General features: G+C 60.1%; 3 protein-coding genes and 1 long non-coding RNA gene across 4 annotated transcripts in view; 2 read left to right on the forward strand and 2 right to left on the reverse strand.

Annotated features, from left to right (window-relative positions):
* Window positions 1-604: 604 nt before the first annotated feature.
* Window positions 605-3,887, forward strand: TYROBP (transmembrane immune signaling adaptor TYROBP). The gene is made up of 4 exons (XM_083880628.1): window positions 605-847; window positions 1,250-1,270; window positions 1,373-1,489; window positions 3,647-3,887. The coding sequence occupies exons 1-4, from the start codon at window positions 805-807 to the stop codon at window positions 3,736-3,738; spliced, it is 273 nt and encodes a 90-aa protein (XP_083736754.1). The 5' UTR covers window positions 605-804; the 3' UTR covers window positions 3,739-3,887.
* Window positions 3,808-13,984, forward strand: RBM42 (RNA binding motif protein 42). The gene is given in 11 exon segments (XM_083880621.1): window positions 3,808-4,113; window positions 4,636-4,738; window positions 5,208-5,292; window positions 6,386-6,451; window positions 7,001-7,180; window positions 7,894-7,914; window positions 7,917-8,047; window positions 9,943-10,128; window positions 11,180-11,300; window positions 12,076-12,270; window positions 13,776-13,984. Coding segments are annotated over 11 exon segments (1,380 nt in total). The 5' UTR covers window positions 3,808-3,934; the 3' UTR covers window positions 13,889-13,984.
* Window positions 13,985-14,663: 679 nt separating this feature from the next.
* Window positions 14,664-16,080, reverse strand: LOC310920801. Its single transcript, XR_014592037.1, has 4 exons — window positions 16,036-16,080; window positions 15,422-15,485; window positions 15,284-15,336; window positions 14,664-14,900 (listed from the first exon to the last, which is right to left on the reverse strand). It is a non-coding gene; the product is annotated as an uncharacterized lncRNA (long non-coding RNA).
* Window positions 16,081-16,780: 700 nt separating this feature from the next.
* Window positions 16,781-26,866, reverse strand: part of NPHS1 (NPHS1 adhesion molecule, nephrin) — a gene marked incomplete at its 3' end in the record, with an annotated part of 28,785 nt that continues 18,699 nt past the window's right edge. Inside the window, exons 16-22 of the mRNA XM_083880787.1 lie at window positions 24,951-25,121; window positions 24,217-24,352; window positions 21,789-21,955; window positions 19,385-19,562; window positions 18,078-18,397; window positions 17,232-17,343; window positions 16,781-16,961 (exon numbers count right to left, since the gene is read on the reverse strand). Of these exons, the coding sequence (XP_083736913.1) occupies window positions 16,781-16,961; window positions 17,232-17,343; window positions 18,078-18,397; window positions 19,385-19,562; window positions 21,789-21,955; window positions 24,217-24,352; window positions 24,951-25,121 (1,265 nt within the window). The remainder of the gene's footprint in view (window positions 16,962-17,231; window positions 17,344-18,077; window positions 18,398-19,384; window positions 19,563-21,788; window positions 21,956-24,216; window positions 24,353-24,950; window positions 25,122-26,866) is intronic.

Raw genomic sequence — 26,866 nt, forward strand, 5'->3', positions numbered from 1 at the left:
AATTCCCCCCAGGACCCCCCAAATCCCCCAAATCCCCCAAATCCCAGCCGAGACCCCCCAGATCCCTTCCGGGATCCCCCAAAGCCCCTCAGGGAGCCCCAATTTCTCCTAAATCCTCCCAAATCCCCTGCGGGACCCCCAAACCCCCCTCAGGACCCCCCAAATTCCCCCCAAGATCTCTCAAACCCTCCAGGACCCCCCAAATTCCCCTCGGGACCCCCCAAATTCCCCCAGATCCCCTCCAGGACCCCCAAATTTCCCCCCTCCTCACTCGCGGTGGTCGCGCCCGCCCGGGGCCGCCTCAGGCCGCACTTTTCCCCGCCCTGCCTTGCGCGCGACATGGCCACGCCCACCCGCCTAACCAATCAGCGCCGTCTATTTCCCTCCTTACTCCCGCCCTGCCAAATTGAACCAATCAGAGCGCGACTTCCGGGTTTATTCACGCTACAGGAGCTAATCAACGCGCGGGATGCAGTGCAGGCTATTCAGCCAATCAGCGCGCGCGGTGGGCGGGGCTAGAGGCTCATTGTGGCCCCTCCCACGGTTTCTTAAAGGGCCCGCGCGCATTTAAAAAGGGGCGGAGTTTAAAGGTAAGGCGGGGCTTATTTAAGAAAAAAGCTTGACGGGGAAATGGGCGGGGCTTGCCATGAAGGGGCGTGGCTCCAGCGGGGATCCCCAAAATCAGGAAGTTTTTTGGGGGGGAAATCACGAGTTTCGCGCGGGGTCATCGTGGGCCGCCCAATCAGCTGCTGAGCCCAAAAAAGGGGGCGTGGCCTGAGCCCTTTCCCCTCCCCCAGCGCGGCCATGGGACCCCCCGGGACCCTCGGGTTGATGCTGCTGCTACTGGGTGAGGCCCCTCCCCCACCCCGGGACCCTCCCTCACCCCGGGGACCCCCCCCGCCCCTCCCCCACCCTGTGAGACCCTCAAAGGCCCCGCCCCCAAAAGAGGAAGTGGCTGTGTCGGGGTGGGGGAGGGGAATGGCGGAGAAATTGGGGGGGGATCGGCCTCTCCCCCACCCCCTGGGGACCCCTTGGGACCCTCCCCCACCCCTTTAGCCCCTCCCCCACCTTTGGGGACCCCCCCTGGGCCCCTCCCCCACCCCTAAAGGCCTTCACAGCCCCTCCCTCACCCTTTTTTGCCCCTCCCCCACCCTTTTAGACCCCTCCCCACCCTTCAGGCCCCTCCCCCATCCCAAAGGTGGGGGAGGGGCTCATCAAGCCCCACCCCCTCATTAATTATTCATTTCAGGCTCAGCGACAGCGATGGGAGGTGAGGCCCCTCCCCCACCCCGGGGGGTCAAAGGTCATGGAGGGGGGAGGGGTCACGAGGTCACCCCTCCCCCCCTCTCTGCCCCTCCCCCACCTTTTCCAGACTGTTCCGGGTGTCTCCCGGGGCCGGGACCAATCGCGGCGCTGGTGGCCGCTGACGTCATCATGACGCTGCTGATCGCGGGCGGAGCCTATTGGCTGGCGGGGCGGGGCCTCAGAGGTGGGCGGGGCCAAGGGGGAGGGGTGATTTGTGGGCGTGGCCAAAGTGGAGAAGCAATTTGTGGGCGTGGTCAAAGAAAAAGGTATTTTGGGGGCGTGGCCAAAGGGGAGGAGCAATTTGTGGGCGTGGCCAAAGGGAAGATGTAAATTGGGGGTGTGGCCAAAAGGGGAGGAGCAATCTGGAGGCGTGGCCAAAAGGAGAAAGGCAATTTGTGGGTGTGGCCAAAAGGAGAAAGGCAATTTGTGGGCGTGGCCAAAAGCTGAGGAGCAATTTGGGGGCGTGGTCAAAGGAGTGGAGCAATTTATGGGCGTGGCCAATGGGTAAAAGCAAATTGGGGGCGTGGCCAAAATGGGTGGAACAAATTGTGGGCGTGGCCAAATGGGAATGGTCTGGTTGTGGGCGTGGCTAAAGGTAGATTAGATTTGTGGGCGTGGCCAAAGGGAAGGAGCTGTTTGTGGGCGTGGCTAAAGGGGAAAGGCAATTTGGGGCGTGGCCAAGTGGGAGGGGGTAATTTGTGGGCGTGGTCAAGTGACTGAGGTGCGTTTGTGGGCGTGGCCATATGGAGGGACTTTTGTGGGCGGAGCCAAGGGGGTGGGGGGTCATGAGGAGGCGGGGCAAAAATTAGAAGGGGTGGGGCCAGAATGGGAGGGTCTGTGGGGGGTCACTGGGGGTTACTGGGAGACACTGGGAGGGCACTGGGAGGGTCTGAGGGAGTTACTGGGGGTCACTGAGGAGTTACTGGGAGCACTGAGAGGTCACGGAAGGTGTTACTGGTGGTACTGGGAGGTCACTGAGGGTTACTGGGAGGGCACTGGGAAGTCACAGGGGCATTACTGGGAGCACTGGGAGGTCACTGGGGGTTACTGGGAGGTTACTGGGGATTTCTAGGGGTTACTGGGAGCACTGGGGGGTTACTGGGAGCACTGGGAGTTACTGGGGGACACCAGGAGGGTCTGATGGGGTCACTGGGGGTTACTGGGAGACACTGGGACGGCATTGGGAGGGTCTGAGGGGGTTACTGGGGGTTACTGGGATGGACTGGGGGTTACTGGGAGCACTGGGAGGGGTAACTGGGAGCACTGAGAAGTCACAGAGGGTGTTACTGGTTGTACTGGGAGGTCACTGGGGGTTACCGGGAGCACTGGCAGCATTGCTGGGAGTTACTGGGAGGGACTAGGGCATCACTGGGGGCATTACTGGGGGACACTGGGAGCACTGGGGGTGTTACTGGTGGACACTGGAGGTTACTGGAGGTTACTGGGGGTTACTGGGAGCACTGGGAGGGACTGGGAGTGGTACTGGGGGTTACTGGGGTCTCACTGGGGGTTACTGGGACCACTGGGAGGGCATGGGGAGGGTCTCAAGGGGTCACTGGGGCGTTACTGGGAGCACTGGGAGGGCACTGGGGTGTTACTGGTGATTGCTGGGAACACTGGGAGGGACTGGTGTGTTACTGGGTGACACTGGGAGCACTGGGAGGGCACTGGGAGGGTCTGAAGGAGTCACTGGGGTGTTACTGGGACCACTGGGAGGGTCTGAGGATGTCACTGGGAGGCTACTGGGACCACTGGGAGGACACTGGGAGGTTATTGGGGCATTACTAGGAGTCACTGGGGAGTTACTGGGAACACTGAGAGTTACTGGGAGGGCCTGAAGTGAGCACTGGAGGTTACTGGGAGCACTGGGAGGGCACTGGGAGGGTCTGAAGGGGTCACTGGGGTGTCACTGGGGCGTTACTGGGAGCACTGGGAGAGCCCGAAGGGGTCACTGGGGCATTACTGGGGGTTACTGGGAGCACTGGGAGGGTCTGGAGGGGTCACTGGGGCATTACTGGGGGTTACTGGGAGGTCATTTGGGGGTTACTGGGGGGTACTGGGGGGTACTGGGAGCACTGGGAGGTCACTAGGGGTTACTGGGAACACTGGGAGCATTACTGGGGGTTACTGGGAGGTCACTGGGGCATTACTGGGGGTTACTGGGAGCACTGGGAAATCATTAAAGTGAAGAAGGGGCGTGGCCAAAATCCTCAAAGGGCGGAGCCAAAACAAAAGGGGGCGTGACCAACCAAATACACTCACCCCTCCACGACGGGATGGGCGTGGCTTGCACCCAAAAGTGGGCGTGGCTTCGAATTGACCACGCCCTCTTTACCCGCAGCCCCGCCCAAGCCCCGCCCCCCGGAGCCGGACTCGCACTACCAGGAGCTGCAGGGCGCGCGCGGGGACGTGTACAGCGAGCTCAAGCGCTGAGCGCCGCCTTCTCGTGGCCTCTCCCCCCTCACTGCCGCCATTAAAGCGCTTTTGAACCCGTTTTTGCCCGTTTTTTCACGATTTCTCCTCAAAAATCCGCGTTGGGTTGGGTGGGTGTTGTCGCGGTGAGTGACGTCATCGCACCGCGCCGGAAGTTCCCCTCAGGCGGGCGGAAGTGGTTGAGGAACGTTCAGCGATGGCGGCGGCGGCGGCTCCGGGAGCGGCCGGGCCGGGAATGGCGGCGGGAGGCGGGCCCGGGCCCGGGGTGGTGGCGGCGGGACCCGGTCCCGGTCCCGGAGCGGCAGCGGGAGGCGGCGGGGCCGCGGCCAAGAGCGGCGAGGAGCGGCTGAAGGAGATGGAGGCGGAGATGGCGCTGTGAGGGGAAAGGGGCGGCGGGAAGGGGGGGGTGTCATGGCGGTTGGGAGGGGGCGGGGCTTAGAGGCTGCCGTGGCAACGGGGGCGGGGCTTGGGGAAGAAAGGGGGCGGGGCCTGGGCGTTTCATAGCAACGGGGCGGGGCTTGGGGGAGAAAGGTGTGGCCTATGAGTTCCATAGATAATTGGGGCGGGGCTTGAGGAAGAAAGGGGCGTGGTTTGTGTGTCCATAGGAAATGAAGGCGGGGCTTGATTGGAAAAGGGGCGTGGCTTGATGTTTCCATAGCAACGGGGGCGGGGCTTGAAGGAAGAGTGGGTGGAGTTCATTGGTTGTCATCGCAACAGGGGCGGGGCTTGGGGTTACTGGGGTCACTTGAGGGGGGTCACTGGTTCATAGTGGTTTATACTGGTTTATATTGGTTTATACTGGTTTGTACTGGTGTGTGCTGGGTTAGGTTGGTTTATACTGGTCCGTACTGGTTTGTACTGGTCCATACTGGTTCTAACTGGTCCGTACTGGTGCAGGTTTGAGCAGGAGGTGCTGGGGGCTCCAGGCCCCGCCCCCGGGGACCCGCTGGCCCCGCCCCCCGTCCTGCGCCCCATCATCGCCACCAACACCTACCAGCAGGTGTGTCCCCAAATGTCCCCAAATGTCACCTCAGTGTCACCTGGGTGTCCCCAAGTGTCACTTGGATGTTCTCAAATGTCCCTAGTGTCACCTAGGTGTGTTTTAGTGTCCCCAATATCACCTGAGTGTCCCCAATGTCCCCAATATTCTCCATGTCCCCAAACGTCCCCCAATGTCCCCTCAGTGTCTCCTCTATGTCCCCAAATGTCCCCAATTCCCCTCAACGTCCCCAATGTCACCTCAATGTCCCCTCAATGTCCCCAATGTCCCCAACGTCCCCAACCCCCCAAAATCTAAATGTCCCAATGTTCCCTCAGTGTCCCCTCAATGTCCCCAAATGTCTCTTCAATGTCCCCAAATGTCTCCAGCTCGCTAATATTCCACTATCCCAATGTCCCCAATGTCCCCAATGTCCCCAAATGTCCCTTAATGTCCCCAAATGTCCCCAATGTCCCCTGTGTGTCCCCAGGTCCAGCAGTCCCTCGAGGCTCGAGCCGCCGCCGCCGCCACCGTCCCCCCCTTGGGGACACCCCCGGTGCCCTTCGTGGGGCCAGGTCAGTGTCACCGAGTGTCCCCAACCCCTGCTGTCCCCCTCCTGGGTGTCACTGAATGTCCCCAATCCTTGGGGTCCCCCCTTGGTGTCCCCTGGCTGTCCCCAACCCTCAATGTCACCCCCGCTGTCCCCTGGGTGTCCCCAATCCCCTGGTGCCCCCCCCCCGGGTGTCACCAATGTCCCCAACCCTCAGTGTCCTCCCCTGGGTGTCCCCTGGGTGTCCCCAATCCCTCGGTGTCCCCTCCCTGTCCCCAACTCCTGGGTGTCCTCAAGCCCCGGTGTCACCCTCTCGGTGTCCCCTGGGTGTCCCTTGGGTGTTCCAAACCCTCGGTGTCCCCAAACCCTCGGTGTCCCTTTGCTGTCCCCAAGCCCTTGGTGTCCCCTGGTTGTCCCCTGGCTGTCCCCAAGCCTGAGTGTCCCCTGGGTGTCCCCAACACTCAGTGTCCCCTCCTTGGTGTCCCCTGGCTGTCCCCAACCCCTCAGTGTCCCCTCCTGGGTGTCCCCAACCCTCGGGGTCCCCTGGGCGTCCCTTGGGTGTCCCCAACCCCTGCTGTCCCTTCCTGGGTGTCCCCAACCCTCGGGGTCCCCTGGGCGTCCCTTGGGTGTCCCCAACCCCTGCTGTCCCTTCCTGGGTGTCCCCAACCCCTCCTGGTGTCCCCTGGGTGTCCCCAACCCCTGCTGTCCCTTCCTGGGTGTCCCCAACCCCTCCTGGTGTCCCCTGGGTGTCCCCAACCCCTGCTGTCCCCTCCAGGTGTCACCAATGTCCCCAACCCTCGGTGTCCCCGGGGTGTCCCCAGCTCCTGCTGTCCTCTCCTTGATGTCCCCAACCCCCTGGGTGTCCCTTGGGTGTCCCCAATCCCCTGGTGTCCCCTGGCTGTCCCCTGGCTGTCCCCAAGCCTGAGTGTCCCCTGGGTGTCCCCAACTCCTCGGTGTCCCCTCCCTGTCCCCAACCCCTGGGTGTCCCCAACTCCTCATTGTCCCCCCCCCGAGCTGTCCCCTGGCTGTCCCCAACCCTGGGTGTCCTCTGAGTGTCCCCAACCCCTCAGTGTCCCCTGGCTGTCCCCTGAGTGTCCCCTGTTGTCCCCTGTCCCCAGCAGTGTCCCCTCAGAGGCCACCGATCCTGCGTCCGGCCTTCGTGCCACACGTGCTGCAGCGCCCAGGTACGGGGACACCGGGGACAGCGGGGACATTTGGGGGGATTGGGGGACATTTGTGGGGGTTGAGGACATTGGGGACATTTGGGGACGTTGGAGGGATTGGGTACATTGTGAGGCTTGGGGGGATTGGGGACATCGGGGACATCAGGAGGATTGGGGACATTTGGGTGTGGGGACATCATGGGGTCAGGGACCTTGGGGGACATTTGGGGACATTGGAGGGCTTGGGGACACTGGGGCCATTTGGGGTCGGGGACATTTGGAGTTGGGGACATTGGGGGGACACTGGGGACATTGGGAGACATTTGGGGACATTGAGGGGGTTGGGGACACTGGGGTCACTTGGGGTTGGGGACATTTGGGGACATTGTGAGGATTGGGAGGGACATTTGGGTTTGGGGACATTTGGGGACATTGGGGGGACACTGGGGAGGGGACATTTGGGGACACTGTGAGGATTGGGAGGAACATTTGGGTTTGGTGATATTTGGGGACACCATTGGGGACACTGTTGCCCTGGCACTGACCCAGTGTCCCCTTTGTTGTCCCCAGCGGGTCCCCGGGGTCCCCTGGGCCTGCGCCCCCCCCCCGGGGCCATGGTGGGGGTGGGGCCTCCCCTGGGGGCTCCCCCCGCCCCCCCCCTGCTGCTGGCCCCTCCCCCACTGCAGAGACCCCCCCCCAACCCCCTGGGGGCTCCGCTGGGGGGCGCCCTGAGAGCCCCCAGCCCCGTGAGTGAGACTGGGACAAACTGGGATAAACTGGGAGGGACTGGGAGGGAACTGGGAGGGGACTGGGGGGGACTGGGATAAACTGGGAGGGACTGGGAGGGGACTGGGGGGGACTGGGAGGGAACTGGGGGGGACTGGGAGGGACTGGGAGGGACTGGGAGGGGATTGGGAGGAACTGGGAGGGACTGGGGCAAACTGGGAGGGACTGGGAGGAACTGGGATGAACTGGGAAGGACTGGGAGGGGATTGGGGGGGACTGGGGGGACTGGGATAAACTGGGAGGGACTGGGAGGGACTGGGAGGGAACTGGGGGGGACTGGGAGGGAACTGGGGGGGACTGGGATAAACTGGGAGGGACTTGGACGGAAATTGGGGATTTTTTTTGTCAGAATCTGGGATTTTTGGTTCAGAAATTTGGGATTTTTGGGTCAAATTTGAGGGGTTATGGGTCAGAAATTTGGGATTTTTTGGGTTAGAATTTGGGTATTTTTGGGTTATAAATTTGGGGTTTTTGGGTTATAAATTTGGTATTTTTTGAGTCAGAAATTTGGGATTTTGGGGAGAAATTGGCTTTTTTTGGGTCAGAATTTGGGTATTTTTTGGTCAGAAATTTGGGGGGTTTTGGGTCAAAAATTTGGGATTTTTGGCTCAGAATTTGGTATTTTTTTGGTCACAAATTTGATATTTTTGGTCACTGACACCCCGTTTGTCCCCCAGGCGGGGGGGGCGGGGCCCCGGTGCCCCCCTGCCCCCGGTGGCCGCGGGACCCCGAGTGCCCCCCCCGGGGCCACCCCCGGGACCCCCCAAACCCACCCCCCCTGTGATCCAGGCCGCGCCCACCGTCTACCCCGCCCCGCCCCGCCGGGCCCCGGTGAGACACCAGTGTCCCCAAGTGTCCCCAGAGTGTCCCCAGGGTCACCTCAGTGTATCCTGAGTCACCTCAGTGTCCCCCCAGTGTCCCCAGGGTCACCTTGGGGTCCCCAAAAGTCTCCCTGACCCCCCCCAGGGTCACCTCGGTGTCCTCAAATGTCTCCAGGGTCACCTCGGTGTCCCCAGAGTCACCTTGGGGTCCCCACAGTGTCCCCAGGGTCACCTCGGGGTCACCTCAGTGTCCCCAGGGTCACCATGACCCTCCCAGGGTCACCTCAGTGTCCCCCCAGTATCCCCAGGGTCATCTCAGTGTCCCCACAGTGTCCCCAGGGTCACCCCAGTGTCCCCAAGTGTCCCCATGACCCCCTCAGGGTGACCTCGGGGTCTCCAAATCTCCTCCTGGTCTCCTCAGAGTCCCCACAGTGTCCCCAGGGTCACCTCGGTGTCACCAAAAGTCCCCCTGACCCCCTCCCAGGGTTACCTTGGTGTCCCCAGGGTCACCTCGGTGTCCTCCCAGTGTCCCCAGGGTCACCATGACCCCCCCAGGGTCACTGCCATGTCCCCAAATGTTCCCTGGGTCACCTTGGGGTCACCTCAGGGTCACGTCAAGGTCCCCAAGTGTCCTCAGGGTCCCGTCAGGGTCACCACAGTGTCCACAGGGTCACCTCAGGGTCCCCAAATGTCCCCATAACGCCCCTAGGGTCACCTCGGTGTTCCCAAGTATCCCCATGACCCCCTCAGTGTCCCCAGGGTCACCTCGGGGTCACCTCGTAGTCCCCAGGGTCATCTCAGTGTCCCCAAGTGTCCCCAGGGTCACCATGATCCCCCCATTGTCACCTCGGTGTCACCTCAATGTTCCCTCAGTGTCCCCAGGGTCACCTCAGTGTCACCTCAATGTTCATTCAGTGTCCCCAGGGTCACCTCGGGGTCACCAAATGTCCCCAGGGTCCCCTCAGTGTCCCCAAAAGTCCTCCTGACCCCACCAGGGTCACCTCATTGTCCCCAAGTGTCCCCAGGGTCACCTCAGGGTCCCCACGGTGTCCCTAGGGTCACCACAGTGTCCCCATGACCCCCCCCCAAGGTCACCGCCATGTCCTCAAATATCCCCTGGGTCACCTCGAGGTCACCTTGGGGTCACCTCCCTGTCCCCAGGGTCATCTCAGTGACCCCACAGTGTCCCCAGGGTCACCTCAGTGTTCTCTCAGTGTCCCCTGGGTCACCTCGAGGTCTCCAAGTGTCCCCAGTGTCACCTGGTTGTCCCCAAATGTCTCTGTGATGTCCCCAGTGTCACCTTGCTGTCCCCTATGTCCCCCCTGTGGCCCCACCCTCCTTTGAGCCCCACCCCAGGAGAAGAGGCCCCGCCCCTTTAACCCCTCCCCATGAGGTCCCTCCTCTTTAGCCCCACCCCCACATTAAGGCCCACCCCCTAAATGTATTCACATTAGGCCCCGCCCCTTTAACCCCATATAAGGCTCCACCTGCTTTAACTCCTCCCCTTTAATCCCTCCCCATAGAATGCCCCGCCCCTTTAGCCCCTCCTCTTTAACCCCATGAGACCCCACCCATTTAAGCCCCGCCCCTTAACCCCTCCCCCACATTAAGCCCCACCCCTTTAACACCTTTTGGTCCTGCCCCCTTTAACTCCTCCCCTTTAATCTCTCCCCATATGATGCCCCGCCCCTTTAACCCTTCCCCTTTTAACTCCTCCCCTTTTAGCCTCACCCCCTCATGAGGCCACGCCCCTTTAACCCCCCTTTAAACTCCTCCCCTTTTAGCCCCACCCCCTCATGAGGCCACGCCCCTTTAACCCCCCTTTAAACTCCTCCCCTTTTAGCCCCACCCCCTCATGAGGCCCCGCCCCTTTTAACCCTTTCCTCTCTGGCCCCACCCCCACAGGAGGAGACCCCGCCCCCTCGGGCCCCACCCCCCGAGGAGCCCCGGATTGGGCCCAGCCTTCCGGCCCCGCCCCCTGCCATGGCCACGCCCCCTCCGGAGCCACGCCCTGGCCCCGCCCACATTGCTCCGGTGCCACGCCCTCTGCGCAGGCCACGCCCACAGGATCCGCCATTCCCTGTGCCTGAGGTGGGCGGGGCTTAAAGGGGCGGGGCTGGATTTGAAATTATGTGGGTGGGGCTAAACTTAAAGGGGTGGAGCTTTGGGTGGTAATAAAGGGGCGTGGCTTAGTAGAGTGGGTGGGGCTAAAGGGAAGGGGGTGTGGCTGTAAAGATGATTGACAGGTGTTCATCAGGTGGGGCAGGGCTGTGAGAAAGGGGGCGTGGCCTTTGGGATGGGTGGGTGTACCAAAAGGGAAAGGGGCGTGGCCAAACAAAATGGGCGTGGCCACAGATGTGCCCCAGTGATTGACAGGTGTCCAGTAAACGTGGGTGGGGCTGTGGTGAAAGGGGCGGGGCCTCTGTGGTGGGTGGGCGTGGCCATGTAGGTGGGTGTGTCCTGGTGATTGACAGCTGTCCATAAGGGCGGGGCTGTGAAAAAGGGGTGGAGTCTCCAAATTCAGGGAGTCCACACTGGGTGGGCGTGGCCTGGTGATTGACAGGTGTCCATCAGGATGGGGGTGGGGCTTTGTAAAAGGGGCGGAGCCTCCAAACTTGGGATGTTTCCTTTAGGTGGGCGTGGCCACTTGAAAGTGGGCGTGGATTGGGTTGTGTGGGTGTGCCCTGGGTGATTGACAGCTGTCCATCAGTCAGAAATGAGACTGGAAAAGGGGTGGAGCCTCCAGATTTGGGGTGTTTCCTCCGGGGTGGGTGTGGCCAGTTGGAAGTGGGCGTGTCCCAGGTGATTGACAGGTGTCAATCAGGATGGGTGGGGCTGTAGGAAAGGGGGCGGAGCTTCCAAATTTGGTTTTCTATGTGGTTTTTTTTTTTGGTTTTTGGGTGTTGTTTTTTTTTTTTTTTTGGTGGGTGGGTGTGGCCAGTAGTGAGTGGGCGTGTCCCAGATGGGGTGGGCGTGTCCTAGATGATTGACAGGTGACCATCAGGATCGGGTGGGACTGTAGAAAAAGGGTGGAGCCTCCAAATTTTGTGAGTTTCCTCCTGTGTGGGCGTGTCCTATTGGAAATGGGCGTGACCCTGGTTGGGGTGGGCGTGTCCCGGGATGATTGACAGCTGTCCATCAGGTGGGGGCGGAGCCGGCGGCCGAGGACAAGCGGAAGGGGCGGGGCGAGCGCCTCAAGCGCTGCATCAGAACCGCGGCCGGGAGCAGCTGGGAGGATCCCAGTCTGCTGGAGTGGGACGCTGGTACGGACTGGGGGGGACTGGGGGGGACTGGGGGGGACTGGGATAGACTGGGAGGGACTGGGAGGGACTGGGAGGGGACTGGGATAAACTGGGAGGGACTGGGAGGGAATTGGGTTGGACTGGGAGGGACTGGGAGGGGATTGGAGGAACTGGGAGGGGACTGGGATGGACTGGGGGAGACTGGGAGGGACTGGGAGGGGATTGGAGGGATGGGGGGTGGCTGGGAGGGGACTAGGAGGGGATTGGGAGGGATTGGGATAAATTGGGAGGGGACTGGGAGGGAATTATGGGGGACTAGGAGGGGATTGGGATGGACTGGGATGGACTGGGAGGGACTGGGAGGGGATTGGGGGGACTGGGAGGGACTGGGAGGAACTGGGACAAACTGGGAGGGACTGGGAGGGGACTGGGATGGACTGGGAGGGACTGGGAGGGGATTGGGACAAACTGGAACAAACTGGAAGGGACTGGAAGGGGATTGGGATAAACTGAGATGGGACTGGGGGTCCCCAGGTGACCTCTGGGGTCTCCCAATGACCCCGTAACGACCTCAGAACTTCATTAACGACCCAAAATTGCCATTTTTCACCTCAATCCCAGACAAGTTCTGGATCTTTTGAGGGGATTTGGGGAATGAGGTCAATGAGGAGACCCTGGGCTGGGTCCTGACCCCGAGGTCTCCCTGTGACCCTCGTTAATGATTTTGTAACTTCATTAATGCCCCGAAATCGCCATTTTTTGACCCAAAATCTCATTTTTTCTCCCCAAACCGCAGACGATTTCCGCATTTTCTGCGGGGACCTGGGCAACGAGGTGAACGACGAGACGCTGGGCCGGGCCTTCGGGCGGTTCCCGTCGTTCCTCAAGGCCAAAGTGATCCGGGACAAGCGCTCGGGCAAGACCAAGGGCTACGGCTTCGTCTCCTTCAAGGACCCCAACGACTACGTCAGGGCCATGCGGGAGATGAACGGTGAGGGGACACTGAGGGGACAGCCAGGGGACATTGGGGACACCTGGGGATGGCCAGGGACATTGGGGTACGTCAGGGCCATGCGGGAGATGAACGGTGAGGGGACAGTGAGGGGACAGCCAGGGGACATTGGGGACATTGGGGACATTGGGGTACGTCAGGGCCATGAGGGAGATGAACGGTGAGGGGACAGTGGGGTCACTTGAGGACACCTGGGGACATTGGGGACATTGAGGGGACATTGGGGGACACTGGGGGGTTGGGGGCGTTGAGAGGACAATGGGGACATTGGAGACATTGGGGACATTGAGGTACGTCAGGGCCATGAGGGAGATGAACGGTGAGGGGACAGTGGGGACATTGGGGACGGACAGGGGACATTGGTGACAATGGGGACATTGGAGACATTGGAGACAATGGAGACATTGGGGACATTGAGGACATTGGGGACATTGGGAGGACATTGGGGACATTGGGAGGACATTGGGGACATTTCGGGGTTGGGGACATCGGGACATTGAGGACAGTGGGGACAGTGGGGATATTGGGGACATTGGGGACATTGAGGACTTTGGGAGGACATCAGAAACATTGGAGGGATTGGAGGACTGGGGACATTGGTGGGTTAGGGACATTGAGGGGACAGCCAGGGGACATTGGCGACATTGTGGACAATGGGGACATTGAGGGGACGTTGGGGACGGTGAGGGGATAATAGGGACAGTGGAGACATCAGGGACATTGGGAGGATGTTGAGGACAGTGGAGACATTGGATGACATTGGGGGGACATTGGAGATGTTGGGGGCGTTGGGGACATTGTGGGGTTGGGGTATGTCCCATCTCAGTTCCCTCCCAGTCCCTCCCAGTCCGCCCCAGTATAACCCAGTCAATCCCAGTCCCTCCCAGTTCCCCTCAATGAACTCCCAGTATCTCCCCAGACTCCCCCTGGTGGCCACTTTGGGAACTGCAGCTTCTTCCCAGTAACTCCCAGTAACTCCCAGTCGCCTCCCAGTCCATCCCAGTTTATACCAGTCCCTCTCAGTCCCTCCCAGTGTAAACCAATTCCCTCCCAGTAACTCCCAATCCCTTCCCAGTTCCCTCCAGTCCATCCCAGTTCCCCTCAATGAACTCCCAGTATCTCCCCTGCTCCCCCTGGTGGCCACTTTGGGAACTGCAGCTTCTTCCCAGTCTCTCCAAGTCCCTCCCAGTATAAACCAGTGCCCTCCCAGTCCCTCCCAATCCCCTCCCAGTATAAACCAGTCTCTCCCAGTCCTCTCAATGAACTCCCAATAGATCCCCAAGCTCCCCCCGGTGGCCACTGTGGGAACAGCAACATCCTCCCAGTCCCCCCCAGTAAACCCCAGTCCCTCCCAGTCCCTCCCAGTCCCTCCCAATCCCCTCCCAGTCCACTCCCAGTCCCTCCCAGTATACCCCAGTCCCTCCCAGTCCCCTCCCAGTCCCTCCCAGTGCTCCCAGTCCCCCCAGTAACCCCAGTCCCCCCAGGGAAGTACGTGGGCAGCCGGCCCATCAAGCTGCGCAAGAGCCAATGGAAGGACCGGAACCTGGAGGTCGTGAGGCGCAAACAGCGCGAGAAGAAGAAACTGGGGCTGAGATGACCCGGACTGGGATAGACTGGGATGGACTGGGAGGGACTGGGAGGGGACTGGGAGGGAACTGGGTTATACTGGGATGGCAATAAAGGTGAAGTGAGGGCTGCACAGGAGTGTTGGGTGTGACTGGGGGGGACTGGGAGGGGATCGGGAGGGAACTGGGAGGGACTGGTATAAACTGGGAAGGGACTGGGGTAGGACGAGAAAGGATTGGGAGGGACTGGGAGGAACTGGGTTATACTGGGAGAGTGTTGGGAGGGACTGGGAGGGGATTGACACAAACTGGGAGGGACTGGGATAAACTGGGAAGGGACTGGGGGAGGAGCAGGATGGATTGGGAGGGACTGGGAGGGACTGGTTTATACTGGGAGAAGATTGGGATAAACTGGGAGGAACTGGATTATACTGGGAGAGTGTTGGGAGGGGACTGGGAGTGAACTGGGAGTGAACTGGGTTTTACTGGGAGGGACTGGGAGGGAATTGGGAGGGACTGGGATAAACTGGGAAGGAACTGGAGGAGGAGCAGGATGGATTGGGAGGGACTGGGAGGAAACTGGGTTATACTGGGCTATACTGGGAGGGGACTGGGACAAAGGGAGAAACTGGGAGGGGATTGGGAGGGAACTGGGACAAAGTGGGAGGAAACTGGGAGCACTGGGAGCAACTGGGAGGGAACTGGGCTATACTGGATTATACTGGGAGGGGATTGGGACAAACTGGGAGTGACTGGGAGGGAATAGGAGGAACTGGGTTATACTGGGAGGGGACTGGGAGCAACTGGAAGGAATTGGGAAGCGACCAGGAGGAAACTGGGATGGACTGGGACAAACTGGTTGGGAACTGGGAGAGACTGGACTAAACTGGGATGGACTGGGAGGGGATTGGGACAAACTGGGAAGGAACTGGTCCAGACTGGTTTGAAGTGGGTGTGGTTTATTTGTGGGCGTGGCCCATCCCGAGGCCCCTCCCCCCCTCAGACCAGCTCCCCCTGGGGGGTCACGAGAGGCTCCGGGGGCACCTGAGGGGGGAGGGGAGGGGTGGGGGAGGGGTCAGAGCTGCTCTTTGCCCCTCCCCCACCCCAAACACCCTCCTCTGCCCCTCCCCCACCTCCCTAAGCCCGCCTTCCCCGCCCCTCCCCCACCTCTGACCCCTCCCCCACCTCCTAAATTTCTCCTCTGCCCCTCCCCCACCTCAGGCTCCTCCCCCACCCCCTAAATTCCTTCTCTGCCCCTCCCCCACGTCGGACCCCTCCCCCACTTCTGCCCCTCCCCCACCTCTCCAGAGCCTTTCTTTGCCCCTCCCCCACCCCTCTAAACCCCCTTTTCCTGCCCCTCCCCAGAGTATTTCTCAGCCCCTCCCCCACCTCAGGCCCCTCCCCCCCCTTTGCCCCTCCCCCCTCACCTCCTCGTAGCCCCCCCAGGGCTCCACCTCCTCGTACAGGTGAGGCTCCGCCCCTGGGTGGGGGAGGGGCGGCAGGTGAAGGGTGGGGGAAGGGCAGCGGCCCCTCCCCCCCCACCCCGCCCCTCCCCCCACACTCACCTTTGGGGGGTTCCCAGGGGGCGGAGCCGGAGCTGGGGGGACCCCAGGAGCCCTCGGGGCTGGGCTGGGGGTGGGGGAGGGGTGGGGGGGGTCAGGAGAGATGGCCCCTCCCCCATCTCGGGAATAGCCCCTCCCCCTCCTCAGCAGAACCGCCCCTCCCCCACCCCCTAATTTATAACTTCCGGGTCTAAAACTGCCCCTCCCCCACTCCAAAAACTGCCCCTCCCCATTCTTAAAACCGCCCCTCCCCCATCTGGGAAACTGCCCCTCCCCCACCCCCAAATTTGTGTCTCCTGGGTCTGAAACTGCCCCTCCCCCACCCCAAAATCTACCCCTTTCCCGCATCTCGGATTGACCCTCCCCCACCCTAAATTCTGCCCCTCCCCCACTCTTTAAACAGCCCCTCCCCCACCCCTTGACGTGCCCCTTCCCATCATCTAAAATTGCCCCTCCCCCACCCCCAGATTTGTGTCTCCTGGGTCTAAAACTGCCCCTCCCCCATCGCTTCAATTGCCCCTCCCCCACACCTGAACTCACTTTTTCTACCCCAAACCTGCCCCTCCTCCACCGCCAAACCCGCCCCTCCCCCCCCCCAGCCGCCCCTCCCCCCTCACCGTCTCCTCCCGGGCCGTGTCCGCCAGGGGGCGCTGCCTTTGCCGCCTCCACCGGAACCGGAAGTAGCAAAGCGCCCCCCCCAGGGCCGCCAGGAGGAGCCCCCCCAGAGCGGAGAGCGCCCCCTGCAGGACGGGCCGGGCCCAGCCCTCCGCGCCGCCAGGGGGCGCTGCCGGGGGCAGGGGGCGCCTCGGGACCCGCGGCTCGGGCAGGGCTGGGGGAGGGGAAGGGAAAAACAGCACTTCCGGTCATTTTTCGGTCAGTTACCGGTCACTTCCGGTTGATTTTTGTGTTTCAATCCCATCCTGCCTTGCGTGTCCGGCCGTGCCGACCCCTCCCCCACATTTCTCTTTTCACTACCGGTGCTGCTTCAGCTTCCGGTTCCGGTTTCACTTTTCGCTCGAATTTTTTGCCATTAAAACATGTGACTTCCGGTCTTTCCTCACCCCACTTCCGGTATTTATCCATCCCACTTCCGGCTTTTCCCTCCCACTTCCGGTCTTTCCCCACTCACTTTTGGTGTTTACCCACCCCCACTTCCGGTGTTTTCCCACCTCGTTTTAGGTTCTTCCTCCAGAAACTTCCGGTTTCCAAAACCAAAAAATCCCATCCCGGTCAATCCACAACTTCCGGGTTTAAATCGGAAGTCCCCGCGACCACTTCCGGTTTCCATTTAAACTCCCCATCTCTGTGACGTCACTCACCTCCAGGCCCCGCCCACTTTTCCCTTTCCCAATTTCGGTGTTTTTACCCAATTTCCGTACCGGAAGTGAGGGCCCGGAGCCGCGCGGGGGCGCTGTCGCCGCGGGCGTTGCGGGCGCGCACGGTGACGTCATAGGGCGTTTCCGGTTGAAGCCCGCTCAGCGTCAGGGAAAAACCGGAAGTGACGAGAGCGGCGGGTGAGGGAGGGGCGTCCGGACCTTCGGCCCTAGGGGAGGGGCCGGACAGGAAGTGAGGGGGCGGGACTGGAAGTGGGAACAAAAAGGGGGCGGGGCCAAGCGGGGAGCCGGAAGTCCCACAGAGACCATTAAAGAAACCGGAAGTTGTGAATGGAGGACCGGAAGTGATGCAACAAACCCGGGAAAGAGCCTTAAGGGATAGAGGGAGCCATTAAAGGGACTGGAAGTTGGTGCGTGCGGACAGGAAGTGACGTCATGCAGCCCGGAAATGGCTCTTAGGCCGGAAGGGCGCCTCCTACCGGAGCAGGAAGTGCTGGGGGAGGCCGCCATTGAATCCCGGATCCCATGAGAGGCTCAGGGAGGTGCCCGAGGCCTCCGAGAGCCGCAGGGCCCGGGGCGGGTCCGGGCGGTCTGGGGGGAGAAAAATGGGACCAGTAACCACCCAGTGCTCCCAGTAACATCCCAGTAACCGCCCAGTGCTCCCAGTATGATCCCAGTATGATCCCAGTACAATCCCAGTGCTCTCAGTAACGGGCCAGTGTGATCCCAGTAACATCCCAGAATGATCCCAGTAACCTCCCAATGCTCCCAGTATGATCCCAGTAACTCCCCAGTGCTCCCAGTGACATCCCAGTGCTCCCAGTAACGGGCCAGTGAGATCCCAGTACAATCCCAGTGCTCTCAGTAACATCCCAGTATGATCCCACTATGATCCCAGTGCTCCGAGTAACCTCCCAGTAACCTCCCAGTAACATCCCAGTAACATCCCAGTACCATCCCAGTGCTCCCACTATCATCCCAGTATGATCACAGTGTGATCCCAGTGATCCCAGTAACGTCCTAGTGCGATCCCAGTCCTCCCAGTTCCCTCTCAAACCCTCCCAGTCTCTCCCAGTTCACTTCCAGTGCCCTCCCAGTACCCACAATGCTCCTTTCAGTCCTTCCCAGTCCCTCCCAGTATAAACCAGTCCCTCTCACTTCCCTCCCAGTTCCCTCCGAGTCGCCTCCCAGTCCCTCCCAGTTTATCCCAGTCCCTCCCAATCCCCTCCCAGTCCCTCCCAGTTTATCCCAGTCCCTCCCAATCCCCTCCCAGTCCCTCCCAGTTTATCCCAGTCCCTCCCAGTCCATCCCAGTCCCCTCCCCACCCGCCAGTCTCAGTCTGAAGCTCCTCCTGACTCTCCCCCTCTCGTTCTGGGCCAGGCACTGGAACACCCCGACGGTTCCGTTCCTCCTCTCCCAGTGCTCCCAGTCCTCCCAGTCCGGCGGCACCGGGGGCAGGTTGTGGTACCGGTACCGAGGCCTGGGGGCGGACTGGGAGGACTGGGAGGACTGGGAGGACTGGGAGGACTGGTGGGACTGGAGGAAGAGGCGGCGCAGGCGGTGCCGGGCCCCGGTGACGTTGGTGACGGTGAGGACGGAGCTGCTCCAGGGGCCCTCCCGCCAGTGGCGCTGCTGGAACTGCAAACTGGGACCAGTGTGGGGGTCAGGGGGGACTGGGAGGGACTGGGAGGGAACTGGGAGGGACTGGGAAGGGACTGGGAGTAACTGGGAGGGGATTCGGATGGACTGGGATGGACTGTGATAAACTGGGAGTAACTGGGATGAAACTGGGAGGGAACTGGAAGGGACTGGGAGGGGATTGGGAGATACTGAATTATACTGGGATGGACTGGGAGGGACTGGGATATACTGGGAGTAACGGGGATGAAACTGGGAGGGGACTGGGAGGGACTGGGGGGAACTGGGAGGGAACTGGGAGAGACTGGGAGGAATTAGGATGAATTGGATTGGGTACTGGGATGAACTGGTAGAGACTGGGAGGGGATTGGGAAGGACTGGGAGGAACTGGAATGGACTGGGAGGGACTGGGAGGGGTTAAAAAGGGATTCGGGGCTACTGGTTTATACTGGGAGAGCACTGGGAGGGACTGGGAGGAATTTGGGGTTACTGGTGTGGGATTTGGGGTTACTGGGAGGGGACTGGGACAGAGTGGGAGGGCTTTTGGAATTACTGGTGCTTACTAGTTTGGGGATTGGGGTGACTGGGAGGGACTGGTTTATACTGGGAGGGGACTGGGAGAAAACTGGGAGATACTGGGAGGGACTAAGAGGGAACTGGGAGAGACTGGGAGGGACTGGGAGGAGACTGGGAGAAACTGGGAGGGGATTGGGGTTTTGCCCAGTTGCTCCCAGTCCATCCCAGTCCATCCCAGTATAACTCAGTCTCTCCCAGTCTCTCCCAGTCCCCTCCCAGTATAACCCATTCCCCTCCCAGTCTCTCCCAGTCCCCTCCCAGTCCCCCCCCAGTCCCCTCCCAGTTTATCCCAGTCCCTCCCAGTTTATCCCAGTCCCTCCCAGTTTATCCCAGTCCCTCCCAGTTTATCCCAGTCCCTCCCAGTCCATCCCAGTCCCTCCCAGTCTCCCCCAGTCCCCCCAGTCCCCCAGTCGCTCACCCGGCCTCCCCGGGGCTCAGGGCCTGCCCGTGGCTCTCCCAGCTCAGCTCCACCCCCGGCACTCCCTGGGCCCGGCACCGGAGCTGGGCTGACTCCGCCCCCTCGGGCACCAAAACCTCCACTGGCCCCGCCCCCGGCCCCGCCCCCTCCTCGGGCTCCGCCTCCAGCTCGGGACCGTCTGAAAAGGGGGAGGAGTCAGAGGGGAGGGCGCCCCCATGTGGACGCTCTCATTGGATGATTCACCAGTTTGGCAGCTCCCTATTGGCTGTCCCTGTTGTGGACACGCCCATTCTTGGCTCCTCCCCTTTACCCCACCCTTTTTAGCCCCTCCCCTTTTCCATTGGCTCCTCCCCCTTTCCCTCTCCCTTTATTAGCCCTTAATTAACCCTTTATTAACCGTTTTCTTGCTCTGCCCTTTTTGGGCCTCCTCCTTCAGCCCCTCCCCCTAATTAAGCCCCTCCCCCATTCCATTTAGCCCTTTCTGCCACCCCTTTAAGCCCCTCCCCCACTCATTTAGCCCCTCCCCCTCTCCTGCTGGCCCCTCCCCCTCCCAGCACAACCAGCCTGATGCTATTCAACTCCTCTCCCACCTCATTTAAGCCCCTCCTACGCTTTTAAGCCCCTCCCCAGTCCTTTAAGCCCCTCCCCTTCCCATTTAAGCCCCTCCCCTTCCCATTTAAGCCCCTCCCACTCCCCTTTTAGCCCCTCCCCTCCCTTTCAAGCCCCTCCCTTTATTCCCTGCCCCTTTCTTGTTAATCCCCGCTAAGCCCTGCCCCTTCTCCTAAGCCCCACCCCTTTCCCATTAACCACGCCCTTTCTCATTAATCCCCACCCCTTCTGTATCAAGCTCCGCCCCTTTCCCATCCAGCCCCGCCCCCTTTCCTATCCAGCCCCGCCCCCTTTTGCCCCCACTCAGCCCCGCCTCTTTCCTGTAACCCCGCCCCTTTCCCAATAGCCCCGCCCCTCTCCCTAAGCCCCGCCCATTTCTCCCATCTGACCACCAGCCTGACAATATGAAACCCCTCCCCTTCCCCTTTAGCCCCTCCCATTAATCCCCACCCCTCTCCAAATTAGCCCCGCCCATTTCCCGTTAAGCCCCGCCCTTTCCCCATTCAGCCCCGCCCCTTTCCCATTAATCCCTAACCCTGTTCAGCCCCGCCCCTTTTCCCTGTAAGTCACGGCCCTTTCCTATAAGCCCCGCCCCTTTCCCGTTATTTCCCGCCTCTTTCTCATTCAGCCCCGCCCCTCCCATTCAGCCCCTGCCCCTTTCCCATTCAACCCCTCCCTCCCATTTAGCCCCTCCCCTTTCCCATTCAGCCCCGCCCCTTTCCCATTTTATCCCCACCCCTTTCCTATTAAGCCCCTCTCATTCAGCCCCGCCCCTTTCCCATTTTATCCCCGCCCCTTTCCCATTTTATCCCCGCCCCTTTCCCATTTTATCCCCACCCCTTTTCCATTAAGCCCCGTCCATTCCCATTAAGCCCCGCCCCTTTCCTATTCAGCCACGCCACTTTCCCATTAAACCACGCCCCTTCCCTGTCCAGCCCCTCCCCTTTTCATTCAACCCCGCCCCTTTCTTAATAAGCCCCGCCCCTACCCGGTTCAGCCACGCCCCCTTATCCTTAAGCCCCGCCCATTTCTCATCTAACCCCACCCCTTTCCTTTAAGCCCCACCCCTTTCTCACATCTGACCACCAGCCTGACAACATGAAACCCCTCCCCTTCCCCTTTAGCCCCTCCCATTAATCCCCACCCCTTTTCAAATTAGCCCCGCCCCTTCCCCATTAATCCCCACCCCTTTTCAAATTAGCCCCGCCCCTTCCCCATTAATCCCCACCCCTTTTCAAATTAGCCCCGCCCCTTCCCCATTAAGCCCCACCCCTTTTCCCATTCAGCCCCGCCTCTCCCATTAAGCCCCGCCCCTTTCCCGTTATTTCCCGCCACTTTCCCATTCAGCCCCGCCCCTTCCCATTCAACCCCTTCCTCCCAAGAAGCCCCTCCCCTTTCCCATTCAGCCCTCCCCTTTCCCATTCAGCCCCTCCCCTTTCCCATTCAGCCCCGCCCCTTTCCCATTTTATCCCCGCCCCTTTTCTTAATAATCCCCGCCCCTTCAAGCCCCTCCCCATAATCCCCGCCCCTTCCCCTTTAAGCCCTACCCCTTTCCCCTTTAGCCCCCATTAATCCCCGCCCCTTTCCCTTTAAGCCCCGCCCCCCTTTCTCACATCTCATGACCAGCCTGACAATATGAAACCCTCCCCACCCATTTAAGCCCTCCCCTTCCCCTTTAGCCCCTCCCACCCTTTCAAGCCCCTCCCTTTCAAGCCACTCCCATCAAGCCCCGCCCCTTTCCCTTTAGCCCCGCCCCCTCCGATTAAGCCCCGCCCCTTGTCTCACAGGTGACCACCACGCCTGACGATGGCCCTGGCGGGGGGCGGGACCCCCGAGTCCACCCGGCACTCGTAGGGCCCCCCCAGGTCCCGCCGCGCGCCCCGAGACCCGCAGGGACCCCCCGGGACCCCCCGGGCCGGGCCCAGCTCGGGGGGCAGCGCCAGGGGGGTCCCCGGAATCGCCCTGGGGGGAGAGAGAGCAAAAAATGTCCCGAAATGTCCCAAAATAGACCAAAATGTCCCAAAAATCGCCCCGAAATACCCTAAAAATCCACCCAAAATAGCCAAAAATATTCCGAAAATAACCCCAAAATACCCTAAAAAAAATTCCCCAAATATCCCGAAAATGGCCCCAAAATTGCCCCAAAATACCCTAAAAATCCACCCCAAAATACCCAAAAATACCCTAAAAAACCCACCCTGAAATATCCCAAAAATAGCCCCAAAATATCCCTAAAATTGACCCAAAAATATCCCCAAAATTGCCCCAAAATAGCCCCAAAATACCCTAAAAAAATCCCAAAATATCTCAAAAATGGCCTCAAAATATCCCAAAAATTGTCTCAAAATATCCAAAAAAATGCCCCAAAATAGCCCTAAAATCAGCCCCAAAGTAGCTCCAAAATACCCTAAAAAACACCTTCAAATATCCCAAAAATTGCCCCAAAATGGCCCCAAAATGTTCCCCAAGAAAAACCAAAAATCGCCTCAAAATACCCTAAAACGCCACCCTGAAATATCCCAAAAATAGCCCCAAAATACCGAAAAAAAATCCCCAAAATTGCCCCAAAATATCCCCAAAATAGCCCCAAAATCAGCCCCAAAATAACCACAAAAATACAGATTAAATGTCTCAGGAGTAGCCCCAAAATATCCCAAAAATTGCCCCAAAATATCCCAAAAATGGCCCCAAAATAGGCCCAAAATCAGCCCCAAAATCACCACAAAAATACAGATTAAATGTCTCAGGAGTAGCCCCAAAATATCCCAAAAATTGCCCCAAAATATCCCAAAAATGGCCCCAAAATAGGCCCAAAATCAGCCCCAAAATAACCACAAAAATACAGATTAAATGTCCCAGGAGTAGCCCCAAAATATCCCAAAAATTGCCCCAAAATAGGCCCAAAATCAGCCCCAAAATAGGCCCAAAATCAGCCCCAAAATCACCACAAAAATACAGATTAAATGTCCCAGGAGTAGCCCCAAAATATCCCAAAAATTGCCCCAAAATATCCCAAAAATAACCCCCCAAAACCCCAAAAATATCCCAAAAATATCCTCAAAATGTCCCCCGAGAAAACCCCAAAATACCTTAAAAAAAACCCCACAAAATATCTCAGAATAGCTCCAAAATACCCTAAAAAAACCCACCCCAAAATATTCCAAAATATCCCAAAAATCGCTCCAAAATCGCCCCAAAAAAATCAAAAAAAAGCCCCGAAATATCCCAGAAATGACCTGAAGAAAACCCCAAAACAGCCCCTAAAATACACCCGAATGTCCTAAAACCCTCCAAAATCTTTCCTGGGACCCCCAAATCCCCCCCAGGATCCCCCAAATCTCCCCCAAATCCCCTTAAATCCCCACCAAACTCCCCCAAAAATCCACCCAGGACCCCCCCAAATTCCCTCCAAATCCCCCCAAAATCCCCTCTGGGACACCCCAAATCCCATCCAGGAACCCCCAAATCCCCCCGGGACCCCCCAAATCCCCTCTGGGACCCCCCAAATCCCCTCCAAATCCTCCCAGGACTCCCCCAATCCCCCCAAAACCCCCCCAAATCCCACCCAGGACCCTCTAAATCCCCCCAGGATCCCCCAAACCTCCCCCAGGACCCCCCTCAAATCTTCCAGAAATCCTCTCCGGGACCCCCCAGTTCCCCTCCAAATCCACCCAGGACCCCCGAAATCCCACTCAGGACCCCCCCAAATCCCCTCTGGGATCTCTCACATCCCCCCAAATCCCCCCAGGACCCCCCAAATCCCCCCAGGACCCCCCAAACCCCCCCAAATCCTCACCAGGCGCCCCCACTGGAGGCTACCCGGGGGAGGGGGCTCCTGGGACCCCCCAAATCCCCCCAGGACCCCTCAAATCCCCCCAGGACCCCTCAAATCCCCTCCAACGCCCCCCAAATCACCCCCAGGACCCCACAAATTCCCCTAAATACCCCCCAGGACCCTCCAAATCCCCCCCAGGACCCCCCAAACCCCCCCAGGACCCCTCAAATCCCCCCGGGACCCCCAAAATCTCCCCCAAATCCCCTCAGGACCCCACAAATCCCCCCAGGACCCCCCAAACCTTTCCAGCCCCCCCCCCAAATCCCCTCTGGGACCCCCCAAATCCCCCCTAAACCCCCCCAGGACCCCCCAAATCCCCCTCAAATCCCCCCAGAACCCCCCAAATCTTTCCAGCCCCCCCATAAATCCCCCCAGGACCCCCCAGGACCCCCCTGCTCTCACCAGGCGCCCCCACTGGAGGCTCCCCGGGGGGAGGGGGCTCCCCTCGGCCTCGCAGAGCAGCTGCCCCTCCCCCCCCTCGTCCACCACCACCGGGTCCGGGGCCCGAACGATGCTGGGGGGCACTGGGGGGGGCAAAACGGGGGGTCAGGGGGGGTTTGGGGGGTCCTGAGGGGATTTGGGGGGAAATTTGGGGGGACTTGGGGGGTCTTGGGGGATTTGGGGAAATTTTGAGGGATTTTGAGGGGGATTTAAGAGGTCCCTGAGGGGATTTGAGGGGTCCTGGGGGATTAGGGGGTCCTGGAGGGGATTTGGGGGGTCCTGGGGGTATCTGGGGAGGATTTAGGGGGTCCCAGAGGGGATTTGGGGGGATTTGGGGGAGAATTGAGGAGATTTGGGGGGATTTAGGGGGGAGATTTGGGGGGATTTAGGGGGGTCCTGGGGGAGTTTAGGGGATTCTGGGGGGAGTTGGGGGGATTTTGGGGTATTTTGGGGGGTCCTGGGCAGGATTTGGGGGATTTTGGGGGGAATTGAGGAGATTTGTGGAGTCCTGGGGGGGATTTGGGGGGATTTGGGAGAAATTGGGGTGTCCCGGAGGGGATTTGGGGGGGTTTGAAGGGGATTTGGAGGATCCTGGGGGGGATTTTGGGGAGAACTGAGGAGGCTTAGAGGGGTCGGGGGGTCCTGGAGGGAATTTCGGGTTAATTTTGGGGGGTCCCGGACCCAGGACCAGCAGCGTGACGTCAGCGCCGGCCCCGCCCTCGGCGTTGTGGCACCACACCCGGTAGGGGGCGCTGTCGGCGCGCGTGACGTTGGCGATCAGGAGGGCGCCCCCTGGCGACTGCCGGAAGCGCGGGAGCCCTCTGGGGGCGGGGCCAGCAAAGGGGGCGGGGCCTCAGAGACAGGCCACGCCCACTGCTGAGAGCCCTGGGGTGATCCCAGTGTGATCCCAGTGCTCCCAGTGTGATCCCAGTGTGATCCCAGTGTGATCCCAGTGCTCCCAGTGTGATCCCAGTGTGCTCCCAGTGTGATCCCAGTGTGATCCCAGTGTGCTCCCAGTGTGATCCCAGTGCTCCCAGTGTGATCCCAGTGTGATCCCAGTGTGATCCCAGTGTGATCCCAGTGTGATCCCAGTGTGCTCCCAGTGTGATCCCAGTGTGATCCCAGTGTGATCCCAGTGTGATCCCAGTGTGATCCCAGTGTGCTCCCAGTGTGATCCCAGTGTGATCCCAGTGTGATCCCAGTGTGATCCCAGTGCTCCCAGTGTGCTCCCAGTGTGATCCCAGTGCTCCCAGTGTGATCCCAGTGTGATCCCAGTGAGATCCCAGTGTGATCCCAGTGTGATCCCAGTGTGATCCCAGTGCTCCCAGTGTGATCCCAGTGTGATCCCAGTGTGATCCCAGTGTGATCCCAGTGCTCCCAGTGTGATCCCAGTGTGATCCCAGTGTGATCCCAGTGTGCTCCCAGTGTGATCCCAGTGTGATCCCAGTGTGATCCCAGTGTGATCCCAGTGTGATCCCAGTGTGATCCCAGTGCTCCCAGTATGATCCCAGTGTGATCCCAGTGTGATCCCAGTGTGATCCCAGTGTGCTCCCAGTGTGATCCCAGTGTGATCCCAGTGTGATCCCAGTAATGGCCCAGTGTGATCCCAGTGTGATCCCAGTGTGATCCCAGTGTGATCCCAGTGTGATCCCAGTGTGATCCCAGTGTGATCCCAGTGTGATCCCAGTGTGCTCCCAGTGTGATCCCAGTGTGATCCCAGTGTGATCCCAGTGTGATCCCAGTGTGATCCCAGTGTGCTCCCAGTGTGCTCCCAGTGTGATCCCAGTGTGATCCCAGTGTGATCCCAGTGTGATCCCAGTGTGATCCCAGTGCTCCCAGTGTGATCCCAGTGCTCCCAGTGTGATCCCAGTGTGCTCCCAGTGTGCTCCCAGTGTGATCCCAGTGTGATCCCAGTGTGATCCCAGTGTGATCCCAGTGTGATCCCAGTGCTCCCAGTGTGATCCCAGTGCTCCCAGTGTGATCCCAGTGTGCTCCCAGTGTGATCCCAGTGTGATCCCAGTGCTCCCAGTGTGATCCCAGTGCTCCCAGTGTGATCCCAGTGTGATCCCAGTGTGATCCCAGTGTGATCCCAGTGTGATCCCAGTGCTCCCAGTGTGATCCCAGTGTGATCCCAGTGTGATCCCAGTGCTCCCAGTGTGATCCCAGTGTGATCCCAGTGCTCCCAGTGCTCCCAGTGTGATCCCAGTGTGATCCCAGTGCTCCCAGTGTGCTCCCAGTGTGATCCCAGTGTGATCCCAGTGCTCCCAGTGTGATCCCAGTGCTCCCAGTGTGATCCCAGTGTGATCCCAGTGCTCCCAGTGTGCTCCCAGTGTGATCCCAGTGTGATCCCAGTGCTCCCAGTGTGATCCCAGTGCTCCCAGTGTGATCCCAGTGTGATCCCAGTGTGATCCCAGTATGATCCCAGTGCTCCCAGTAACCTTTTGGACCCTTCCCAGTTCATCCCAGTCACCCCAAACCCCCAACCAGTATAAACCAGTGACCCCAAATCCCCTCCCAGTCCCCTCCCAGTATAAACCAGTAACCCCAAATACCCTCCCAGTCCCTCCCTGTTTATCCCAGTATAAACCAGTCCCTTC

Source organism: Zosterops lateralis, assembly GCF_965231275.1.
Source record: "Zosterops lateralis genome assembly, chromosome: 31".
NCBI lineage: Eukaryota > Metazoa > Chordata > Aves > Passeriformes > Zosteropidae > Zosterops > Zosterops lateralis.